Source organism: Hemibagrus wyckioides, linkage group LG11 (genome assembly GCF_019097595.1).
Source record: "Hemibagrus wyckioides isolate EC202008001 linkage group LG11, SWU_Hwy_1.0, whole genome shotgun sequence".
NCBI lineage: Eukaryota > Metazoa > Chordata > Actinopteri > Siluriformes > Bagridae > Hemibagrus > Hemibagrus wyckioides.
The window spans coordinates 32,173,980-32,186,717 of record NC_080720.1 but is presented as its reverse complement, the minus strand read 5'-3'; the positions used below and the strand labels follow the sequence as shown (position 1 = coordinate 32,186,717).

The following is a 12,738-nucleotide window of genomic DNA, read 5'->3' as shown; positions in this document are numbered from 1 at the left end:
TAGCATAGCGTTTTAGCAAGCTAGCTAACAATAGGCTTACTTATCATTAGCCAGGTGAGAATCTGCAATAATTGATTAAATTGGGGAAAATAGCATTAATTTTTATTTATTGTCATAGACAGATGCAGTAAATATATGTTTTAAATTTCAGTCAAATATTTGTGTTAATTTGAATAATTATTAAGAATCTTATATTTTTAGATTTCACTCTGAGCGGCTACCTTAGTATGCTAACTAGCCGGAATATGAAACCTGTTAAACTTTCACTTTCTTTATCACTTTGTTGTATCACAGGGGGAAATGATTAAATGATTAACCTTGCATGCGTTTAATTCATTCAATTTCCCACATTTGAGTCAGTTGCTGTTTATTTGTTAAGATGTTCTTGTGCTCTGCTGTGGTCAGGCTCGGCTGGCCTACGTGGAGGCAGAAGGCCAGCTGAAGATGGCGTTTGAGGACAGACTGCCCACACGCGAGGAACAGCTGGCCACGCTGCAGGACACGCCCGAATTCGACGTGCTGGTGGTGGGGGGCGGAGCCACGGGATCAGGATGCGCTCTAGACGCCGTGACGCGCAGTGAGAGCCAATTTACTGTCTCATAAATCTGTGAGAAACAGGTCACGTGCACGCTTCACAACAATCTTAACTTTTAGATCTTGTAGCTAGCTTTTAAAAATAACAAATTAACATTATTATTAATAATAGCAATATTTATTTAATAAACTCAATAACTGTTTGTAAGTGTTTATTTCACTGCATGAAAATGTCTAAAAATTAATAATGTTTAATCCATGATTAGTCTAATAATAGTCAAATAAATAAATAAATAAATAGGTGGAGTTTGTAGATTCATGTTTTGTTTTTGTAAAATATAACAAATGAAAGCCCCAAAAATAAATGTTTTTTTGTCACAGTTTGTGTTTGAAAGCCTTTAGATTTAAAGGTTTAAGGTTTAAGATTTTTAACTCTTTTGAACTGTAGCTATCTTAAAAAAACTTAACAAAATAACTTTATTATTATTATTATTATTATTATTATTATTATTATTATTATTATTATTATTTTAATTAATTAATTAATTAATTATAATAATAATATTTATCTCAGAAACTCAAGAACGAATTGTAAGAGTTTATTCAACTGCATGAATATGTCTAAAAATCAATCATGTTTAATCCGTGATTAGTCTAATAATAATCAAATAAATAAATAAATAAATAAATAATAGGTGGATTTAGTTTGTAGATTCATGGTTAAAAATAAAATAAATGTTTTTGTAACAATTTGTATTTGTACTTTGTTAAAGAAAGCCTTTAGATTTAAAGGTTAAAGTTGAAGGTTACATTTTTAATTTTTTTTTAATTGTAGCTAGCTTAAAAAAATAACAAGTAACATTATTATTATTATTATTATTATTATTATTATTATTATTATTATTATTTTAATTAATTAATTAATTATAATAATAATATTTATCTCAGAAACTCAAGAACGAATTGTAAGTGTTTATTCAACTGCATGAATATGTCTAAAAATCAATCATGTTTAATCCGTGATTAGTCTAATAATAATCAAATAAATAAATAAATAAATAAATAAATAATAGGTGGATTTAGTTTGTAGATTCATGTTTAAAAATAAAATAAATGTTTTTGTAACAATTTATATTTGTACTTTGTTAAAGAAAGCCTTTAGATTTAAAGGTTAAAGTTGAAGGTTACATTTTTAATTTTTTTTTAATTGTAGCTAGCTTAAAAAAATAACAAGTAACATTATTATTATTATTATTATTATTATTATTATTAATAATAATTATTATTATTGTTGTTGTTGTTTTTGTTGTTGTTGTTGTTGTTATTATTATTATTATTATTCTTTAAAACTTTATTTTGAACTGTTTGTAAGTGTTTATTTAACTTCATGAAAATGTCCAAAAATCAACCATGTTTAATCCATGATTACTTTAATAATAATCAGCTAAATATATGAATAAATAAACAAACAAACAAACAAACAAATAAATAAATAAATAAGTTTTTAGTAATAATTTAGTAATAAAAGTTGTAGATGTAAATAAAAAGTATAAATGTAGATTCATGTTTTGTCTTTGTAAATGTAAAAAAAAAGGGTTTTTTTGTGATATTTTTTAGATTTAAGTAGTCGACTTGAAGGTTAAAGTTAAAACAAAAATATTCTTTTTAAAATAATCCATAATATCAGTTTTGTCATTGATGGCTTCACTCTTTAAACTAGCTCTATAACTTTTTTTGGTTTTGATTTATTGTTTTAATGGTCATTTACCTTCATCTACGTCCTGTCCTGATATTTAAATAACAGTTTAAACGTTGGACTAAACCGTTCTGCTCGGTCTCGCCTGTTTTTCGGGTGATAATGAATAAAAATGTCTCTGCATTGTCACCTCTGCCTCTTCAGAAAGCAATATAGAGGCGAGGCCGGGCGGATGCAATATGCATGCTCTGATCTTTCCGTCCTCATGCATATTACAGACAGGAGGGAAAATCCGTATGAAAATGACACCGAGCGCAGTCTAAATATTTGGAGCCGTGGGAGCTCGAAATGCCAGTGCGCCACTTAATCTGTTTCCTCCCTCCTCTTCCTCTTCCTCTCCTCCTCGTCCTCCTCCTCAGATCTGAAGACGGCCCTGGTGGAGAGGAGCGATTTCTCCTCCGGCACCAGTAGCAGGAGCACCAAGCTGATCCACGGAGGAGTGCGCTATCTGCAGAAGGCCATCATGAAGCTAGATTATGAACAGGTGACGCTTCTCACGTGTTTTTATTTATTATTTTTTTTACTCTATTTGCCTGTGTGATAGGAAGAGTGATTGCAATGAGGGGCGGTCCAGAAAATGTTTCAAAAGCAAAAACAAAAAGAAAAAAAAGAATTTATTTTAAAATCGATCTTAAATCCTTTATTCAGCTTCTGTGACTTAAATTTAAAAATAAAAAAAATCATACAAAAGTTCTTCATGTTTAGACTCATCTATCTATCTATCTATCTATCTATCTATCTATCTATCTATCTATCTATCTATCTATCTATCTATCTATCTATCTATCTGTCAGTCTGTCTGTCTGTCTGTCTGTCTATCTATCTATCTATCTATCTATCTATCTATCTATCTATCTATCTATCTATCTATCTATCTATCTATCTTTCTGTCTATCTATAATGATTTATAATTATCTATCTGTTTATCTTTCTATCTATCTATCTATCTATCTATCTATCTATCTATCTATCTATCTATCTATCTATCTATCTATCTATCTGTCTGTCTGTCTGTCTATTTTTTTAATCTCTCTATCTTATTCTTCAGTACATGATGGTGAAGGAGGCTCTACACGAGCGCGCTAACCTTCTGGAAATCGCTCCTCACCTGTCCGCTCCATTACCCATCATGCTCCCTGTGTACAAGTAAGACTGACCACACACTCACCCTCATCATAGTAATTTCAGCAAGTTAAACTTCACATACTGACTTACGACCAGAACATCATGTAACACTCTACTTTGTTCATACAGTGTTCATAAGACTACATAAACACTTGGCATGTACATATACAGTTTTTCCAACACACATAAAGCCTTATTTCAACAGACATCTGCATTTCTTTCATTTAAATAGAAAAATATGAATCTCGAATTTGTGTTGTCGTTAGGACTACATAAGCAGCTCATGACACTTGACATAACGTTCATAAACACTTATTGCAACTGGCATTGGTGTCAAGACTGCCTTTATTAATGTCATGATGATGTGACACCTGAGCTAAGCAATACAGAATACACTTGTCACAGTGGTGCCTCATGACACTTTATTACACGTTCATAATCAATCATAAGTTACATATAGCATGTTATATTGCTTTGGCTTGTTGCAAATAAAATGAGTGAGATGTTTATAGCAGTATTATGCTGCTTTAATGATAGCATACATATTCTTTATTTTCTATTTATTATTCTGAGGTACCAGAAGTTCAGAGAAGAAGAGGAACAGATAGTTAATTCATCTCAGTGCATGTGTTATAACATAGGTCTGTGTCACTTGACTCAGCTATGTCATTTTTTTTGACACATACATTATTGAAATCAGTTTTTCTTTCAATCAGTGTTATGAAGGTGTTACGTGTTATGAAAGTGTTATGAAGGTTTTATGCATTATGAAGGTGTCATGCGTTATGAAGGTGTTATGTGTTATGAAGGTGTCATGCGTTATGAAGGTGTTATGTGTTATGAAGGTGTCATGCGTTATGAAGGCGTTATGAAGGTGTTAGGCGTTATGAAGGTGTTATGCATTATGAAGGTGTTATGCATTATGAAGGTGTCATGCGTTATGAAGGTGTTAGGCATTATGAAGGTGTTATGCGTTATGAAGGTGTTAGGCATTATGAAGGTGTTATGCGTTATGAAGGTGTTATGAAGGTGTCATGTGTTATAAAGGTGTTATGCGTTATGAAGGTGTTAGGTGTTATGAAGGCGTTATGAAGGTGTTAGGCGTTATGAAGGTGTTATGCATTATGAAGGTGTCATGTGTTATGAAGGTGTTTTGCGTTATGAAGGTGTCATGTGTTATGAGGTTGTTATGCATTATGAAGGTGTCATGTGTTAAGTAGGTGTCATGTGTTATGAAAATGTTATGTGTTATGAAGGTTTTATGTAGCCTTAAGTAAAGTGTTATGAGCTGTGTACACAGAGGTTCTGAGGTTCATTTCCGATTACAAATTACAGAATAAATGTTCTATAAAGGAATAAGTTCTCGGAGATGTTCAGGCATGGTTCTGAGCCTCTGGTCTTCCGTCCCAGAGTCCCACAGAGTTCAGACACGAGCTGGAAGTCTCGGCCGTCCTCGCCGTCTCTAATTACTCCTGGCATTTAGGCTCGGCTCTGATATTTAAACGAGTGTGAGTGATGTGGAGGGCTTACAGAACACCACGACCTCATGATCACATCACATTTCTGTCAGCCATCAAAATCTGTAGCCAGCACCTCACGGCCTCTCAGGGGACCAGCAGAAGACCGAGAAGAACTTCCCAGGAGAGGAGATTCAGAGCCGAGGATTCGGTTAATGTGTCCAAAAAGACGAATGTGTGCAGATTTCAACAATACAAAAAAATATCAGAAATTCAGTATGATGTCAAAATCAGAAGGTGTCATGGGTTATGAAGGTGTTATGTAGCCTTATGAACAGGGTTTTTTGACACATACATTATTGAAATCAGTTTTTTTCTGAAAGTCTGTATTCAAATCCTTTCTAAATGTTTATTTACTTTGTCCGGAAAGTGTCATGTGTTATGAATGTGTTATGTAGCCTTATGAACATCTTTTAGAGGAAAGTGTTTTTTGACACACACAATATTGAAATCAGGTTTTTTTTAGAGTCTTTATTGAAATCCTTTTTAATAGTTTATTTATGTTGTCCGGAAGGTGTCATGTGTTATGAAGGTGTTATGTAGCCTTATGAACATCTTTTAGGGGAAAGTGTTTTTTGACACAATATTGAAATCAGGTTGGTTTTTTTTAGAGTCTTTATTGAAATCCTTTTTAATAGTTTATTTAGGTTATCCGGAAGGTGTCGTATGTTATGAAGGTGTTATGTAGCCTTATGAACATCTCTTTAAGTAAAGTTTTTTTTGACACACACACTATTAAAATCATTCTTTTTTAATTCTTTATCTTTGCGTACTCAAGCGTTATCGTTCATTGTAGACGTCTTCACTGTGTGATGTATCTCAGGTACGCAGTAACCTCTGTGTGAACTCCGTGTGGTGTGTGTGAGCAGGTGGTGGCAGCTGCCGTATTACTGGGCCGGGATAAAGATGTACGACCTGGTGGCTGGAACCCACTGCCTGAAGAGCAGCTACATCCTGAGCAAGAGCAAAGCGCTGGAGCTCTTCCCCATGCTGAAGAAGGACAAGCTGGTCGGAGCCATCGTCTACTACGATGGTGAGAAAAGCCAAGCCGTCGATTTTATTTCGCTCTTGAATTCCGATTAGTCAGAGAGCGTGGATTCATTTTCCATAACAGCATGCGCTCGTTTAAAGGTGTTACCGTTTCTATAGCAACAGCTCGTTCACAGTGAAGGTGTAGAGCAGGTGAAGAGGAGATGTTTATTTAGCATTAGCGGTGTCAGTGCAGCGTAACATCCTCATTTGCGCTCTTAAAATGGTTTAACAGAAAAAAATGCAACGTATCTTCATTTATGTTAGCAATGGTGCGTATCAAACTTCCCACAGATTCTAGCAAAGCAAAGCCACATGACCATATAAGGAATGAAACTCTTCTTGTTTAAATCCGGTAAAAATTTGAGCTATCCGGAATGTACACTGATCAGGCATAACATTATGACCACTTAGAGGTGAAGTGAATAAGATTGTTGATCTCCTCATCATGGCACCTGTTAGTGGGTGGGATATATTAGACAGCAAGTCAACATTTTTTCCTCAAAGTTGATGTGTTAGAAGCAGGAAAAATGGACAAGCGTAGGGGTTTGACCAAGGGCCAAATTGTGATGGCGGATAGACCACTGGATCAGAGCATCTCCAAAACTGCAGCTCTTGTGGGGTGTTCCCGGTCTGCAGTGGTCAGTATCTATCAAAAGTGGTCCAAGGAAGGAACAGTGGTGAACCGGCGACAGGGTCATGGGCGGTCGAGGCTCATTGGGGAGTGAAGGCTGGCCCGTGTGATCCGATCCAACAGACGAGCTACTGTTGCTCAAATTGCTGAAGAAGTTAATGTTGGAGGTCAGAATGATGAAAGGGGTCAGAATACACAGTGCAGGACGGGTCAGGGCTGTTCTGGTAATCAGTTCTGAAGCAGCGTCTCGTCTCGTTACACCCCAGTGACTGAGCGACTGAGTGAATCAGACGGCATTGTGGGATTTTTTTGGGGTTTGTTAGATGGTGCCTGTGGGTTTTGGGGGGTAAGTGATAAAGAGATTAAAGACATGAAGCAATGAATTATTAACGTGGGTTAACAGACGTGAGACAGACGTGTCGTCTTCTGTAGTGTGTGTAAACGTCAGAATGTAAATATTTGATTTTATTTGTAATATTGAAAGCTAGAGAAATGAGATTTGTGCAGTTTTTCCTGGTTGATGGACGGAGAATCGTTTAAAGATTTGTTATTTTCTTGTGGTCTTCTGAGTCGTAATAATAATCTCAGCCTGAGGAACTGCCACGGGTGTCCTGTGTGTGTGTGTGTGTGTGTGTGTGTGTGTGTGCAGTGCCTCCATATGCTCCTGGTTAGTCGCCGTGTCTCGAGCCTGTCCCTTTTATTCAAGGTCTCCTCTTTGGCGAGTAAAAAAAAGGCCCCTCCTCGTGCCGGTGCCTGCGAGGGACTTCCTGTCAGGCCGGATTTGGGCCACGCTGCTACACGCGAGCGTAAAGGCGGCATATTTGCGGAGGGAACGCGGCGGCTATCCGAGCAGGGATCTGTCACATCACGTCACTCGGAGGAGGAAGAGCAGGCCAAGGAGACGTCCGATCTCCACGCGCGCTCTCCTCGGCGCTAAGCCTCGTGTGAGAGAGCAGCGTTCTGAAACAGGGCCAGCGTAATGACAGTTTAGAGATTCGTTTTATTCGTTTTATCCTCACACACACACACATCCCCTCTTCCCCCTTCCCTCCTTCTTCTCTCTTCCTCCGAGTTGTCAGCTGGCTTTTCTTTCCAATTATTCAATCTGGAACAATCACGGCCGTGACATTTCCGAATCTGACCTTCTCGGCTGGAGATCGCGGCTCTGCCTGACGCTATTTGCCTCCCTCTATTTCTCCCTCACCCCCTTCTCTCTCTCTCTCTCTTTCAATCTTTCTCCCTTTCCCTCATACCTGCTTAGTCTTCTACTGCTTCTCCCTTCTCCCTTTTTTTTCACAGTATCACTCCGTCGTCTATTCTCTGTCAGAACTTCACTCTTATACGCCGAGACCTTTGCTAATCTGTTAAACGTCATTCTTTTCTCTCTCGGACGGATTTTGTTTCCCCCTTTACTTTATTTTTCCGTTTTATCTGATTCCATAAACCTCGTTATCTCTGCGTGTCCGTCCTTCTGTCATAAACGAAAACCTGCTCGTTAGTCCGTAGTTTCTGTGCATAGAATTACGTCGGTGTTGAATTTGCTGTTCTGTAGTGTTTTTAGCGATACGCCGTGTGTGAAAACGTGAAAACATGAATACGGTGTATTAATGACGGTCTTTTTTTTTTCACGCTGTAGCTCACGTGCAGTCCCTAGCAGCAAAGGTTCATGGGATGCCTAGCGGAGCACGCCGGTCTCATTGCGGCTCGTAATTCATTCGAAAATTTGCCCTTTAAAGAAGCTCTTCGGTTGCGCTATTACTTTATTGTCTGCTGGAGCTGCCGTGAGCATGTGTTAGCATTAGACATGGTCGTGTGAGTACCGCAGCCCTACGGTAGCATCCACAGCACAAAAAAATGTCAGATCTTCTACCCGGTCCCATTTCAATCTCTCATTGTTTTTCCATCCTGGAGCGTTTTATTCCTCTTGTACCGTTTTATTCCTTATTCATTAACAACGCTTTTTAACAATTATTACGTGATGCGAAAGACGTCAGTCCCTGATATTTCTTACGCTATAGCAGCTAGAAACGCCAGCCTCGCTTCTGTTTTCTCATCCTGAATTTAACAAGAGCAAAAAATTCCAAGTTGTTTCTAAAGAAGAGCGTGATGTGTGATGTGATATAATCCTCTGATTTAACTTCTTAATGTCAGCAGAGTTTAGAGAAAATACTTCAAACATCTCAATCCCGACTCCAGCAGCGCTGTGTAGAAGTAAATCTGAGCCACTCTTTAATATTGTTTATTTATGAAACTGTTCTTTCAATAATTAAAATAATCAGCTAAAATGAAGCTGATTTCGATGATTAAAACAACAATGTTTTTAACTAGGTGATGAGTCAAATCTCAAGATTAAGATTAAAAAAATTTTTTTACAAAATTATTTATTAAATAATTTTTTTATTTATCTTTTTGTATTTATTTGTCAAATCTCAAGATTAAAATTTTAAATATATTTTTTAAATGTTTACATTTTTTTATTAATCAAAAATGTTTTTATTTATCTTTTTTTATTTATATGTCAAATCTCAAGATTAAAATTTTAAATATATTTTTTAAATGTTTACATTTTTTTATTAATCAAAAATGTTTTTATTTATCTTTTTTTATTTATTTGTCAAATCTCAAGATTAAAATTTTAAATATATTTTTTAAATGTTTACATTTTTTTATTAATCAAAAATGTTTTTATTTATCTTTTTTTATTTATTTGCCAAATCTCAAGATTAAAATTTAAAATATACATTTTTTAAATGTTACATTTTTTTAATTCATAAAATAAGTTTTTTTATTTATCATTTTTTAATTTATTTGTCAAATCTCAAGATTCAAATTTAAAATATATTTTAAAATTTTTAAAAAAAATTTTATTAATCAAATAATTTTTTTATTTATCTTTTTTTTGTTTATTTGTCAAATCTCAAAATTAAAATTTAAAATATATTTTAAAATATTTTTTGCAGATTTTTTTATTGATCTAAAAACAAATGCTTTCACACTTTTTCTGTGTGAAAACTGAGTTGTGGGTGGAGCCCTGCTCATGAATGTTGTGATGTCACAGTGTTAGCTCTGTGCTTTGATCCGATCACGTCACATAGAATCGTACAGTTTTTAGCTGAAAGCTAAATGGAATAAATGCGACTCTGAGCTTGAACTTGGACTTCTGATGTTTCTCACACACTGTGAGGGTTTTTTTTTTTTTACGATGTTGCAGGTCAGCACAACGATTCACGCATGAATTTAGCGATCGCTCTGACGGCTGCTCGCTACGGCGCCGCTATCGCTAACTACACAGAGGTGACGCAGCTGCTGAAGGCTACAGACCCGCTCACGGGTAAAGAGAAAGTGTGTGGAGCGCGCTGCCGAGACGTGATCACCGGTATGGATACACACACACACATACACACGTATATCACCCAGTGATACAATAATCCTGTTACATTTATTTACGTATACAGCATCTGTGATATCGTGCTTCACTTCTTCATTAGATATTTCATTAATGGAGAAATTTACAAGAAAAAATGCTAATTAAAGCAGAAAGAAGTAACGAGGTGAAATTAAAGAAGCAGTTTGTAATCTTTAGTGCCCCCTGCTGCCTCCCTATCCACCACTCTACACATCATGCATTGTTTTTAGAGGGTCAGAAATGAGGGCTGAGTTCCGCTTCTGCTGAGGAGGGGGCGGAGCTAATTTCTGACCTGGAAAAATACTAATAAAAATGAGACAAAAACTAGTTATATGATGTTATTTTTTAAGAGATAATGTGAAATCAATAGTTTTTAAACTTTTTTGAGTCTAATGAAGCAAAAATAAAGTTACAGACTGCCGCTTTAAAGCTAAATATCATTAATGTTTTTTAGCTTTCTTAACAGCAAACATTTATTATGACTTTAATTATCACTTTAATAAAAAAAGACTTAAAATTATTAGGGGTTTTTTTCAGCTTTTAACTTTTATTATATGCCTTAATTCCATATCCACCTTACTTTTACATTTCTTTTCGACAGTTTTTTTTAATTATTGGATTTTTTTTTCACTATTTATTTTCACTTTCTTTTATTTCATCCCTGCTATTATTTATTTATTTATTTATTTATTATTTATTTATATAAATGTATTTATTTATGTATTATTTATTTATTCGTTTAAATGTTTGTATTTATTTATTTATACATTTATTTATTTATTTATTTAAATAAAATGTTTTTATTTATTTATTGCTTTTTTGCAGGGTTTTTTTCAGTATAAATAAAGTGAAAGTTCTCCGGGTTGTTCTGACGTTCCGTCTGTGTGACTGCTTTCACTCTGGGGCTCATAAACATGAGGGATTTCTGGTTCTGGTGTTTTCCTCGAGCCGTTCTCCCTCGTGATCTAATTGTCGCTGATTGCAGGCCGCGAGTTTAACGTTCGCGCCAAGTGCGTCATCAACGCCACGGGCCCCTTCACCGACTCACTGCGCAAAATGGACAGCGAGAAGACGGCTAACATCTGCCAGCCGAGCGCCGGCGTCCACATCGTCATCCCCGGATACTACAGGTCAGACCCTCACGTCACTTCTCACACCAGCGTTCCTCACCTAGGCGTGTTAACATCACCATGGCAACATCACTCAGGCACGCTGTATGCTGTCGGTCCGTCCGTCAGCCGGAAATGAGTTCATGAAAGTGTGGATGTAAACATGTAGCGTTCAATAAAATAGAGGATTTAATGAAGACTTTGGCATAAACATGGAGACAGGGCTATCTGTAAGCTGGGCTGTTCTAATTGGACAAAAAATTAATAATAATTAGAATTATAAAATTATAAATTACATGATATTTAATAAATAACATATAATTATTGATTAAATAATAAATAAATCTTTTGATTAATTGATTTATTGTTTTACAAAAAATATATTAATAAATATATTATATAAGTAATATATAAACAAATTATAAAGAAAATAATTTAAATGAATATCCACATTTTGATGTGTTTATTGACAGTTTTATGAAAATATTAATTACTTATTTGTTTATTTAAACTGTATGAATTTTGCATATTAAAATGTTTTCTTTAGTTTTATTAAATTTAATTTTAAATAAAATGTGCTGTTTTGTTGTGAACATCTCTCAGCCCTGACAACATGGGGCTTTTGGATCCCGCCACCAGCGACGGGCGCGTCATCTTCTTCCTGCCCTGGGAGAAAATGACTATCGCCGGGACGACGGACACGCCCACCGACGTGACGGCCCACCCCATCCCCATGGAGGAGGACATCAACTTCATCCTGAGCGAGGTCCGGCACTACCTCAGCCCCGATGTGGAAGGTACAGGATGCAAAATAACACCACACTGGCCTTAAAAAAATGACACACATAGAGTTCGCTCCAGAATTTTTGGCGCCCCCTGAGGTGGGGAAAGGGGTGGGGGGGGTATGAAGAATGTCTTGGAAATTAGTTTAATCTGACTCTGTGAATATGAGTGGAATGAAACTGAGGTAAATTAAATAAGCAAATAAAAACCTAATAAAAAAATATTTATACATACAATTCTTAGGGTTAAAACATGCGGCAAGCTAGAAATAATTTTAATTTCTTGTCTGAATTCTTACACTTTTTAACCTACTGACCAATCAGATCGCGGCTCAGAGGTCATGTGACAAAACAGCCTCGTTGGTGAGAAACTACGAGGCGATTTCTGACGATACACTGAGCAAAATATTGAGAAATCGAACCTAGGGAACATTCCACGCTAGTCAGTTAGCTGATAGAGTCGGGAATGCTACCTTTGTAGTGTGTGTGTGTTGTGTTCATTTCACACACACACACACACACACACTCAGATTACTGCAGCAGGATATACGTTTTAATACGCAGCTCTCACATGACAGACTCTAAACATCCATCACCGAATTTTACCAGCATGACATTATCACACATTGCACCCCGAGCCTCTCTGGCACCCTGCTCCACCCCCCACCCCACCCCCGTGTGTGTGTGTGTGTGTGTGTGGTGCAGACAGACAGGCAGGCTTTGCGAGCAAATAAACAGCGGCTTGGTCCTAACAGCTAACTGCCCCGGACACTCATCAGAGAGAGAGCGGAGCTATTGATTTTTCCGGAGCTGCCCTCTTAATTGGACGGAGTGCCGAGTCTGATT

The 12,738-nt window shown here is 36.2% G+C and overlaps 1 protein-coding gene across 1 annotated transcript in view; it reads left to right on the top strand.

The window, feature by feature from the left end:
- The window catches only part of gpd2 (glycerol-3-phosphate dehydrogenase 2 (mitochondrial)), a 33,730-nt gene that overhangs the window by 9,041 nt on the left and 11,951 nt on the right, over window positions 1–12,738 (top strand). The window contains exons 3-9 of the mRNA XM_058402145.1: window positions 406–577; window positions 2,650–2,774; window positions 3,339–3,436; window positions 5,802–5,965; window positions 9,807–9,971; window positions 10,987–11,131; window positions 11,714–11,907. Of these exons, the coding sequence (XP_058258128.1) occupies window positions 406–577; window positions 2,650–2,774; window positions 3,339–3,436; window positions 5,802–5,965; window positions 9,807–9,971; window positions 10,987–11,131; window positions 11,714–11,907 (1,063 nt within the window). The remainder of the gene's footprint in view (window positions 1–405; window positions 578–2,649; window positions 2,775–3,338; window positions 3,437–5,801; window positions 5,966–9,806; window positions 9,972–10,986; window positions 11,132–11,713; window positions 11,908–12,738) is intronic.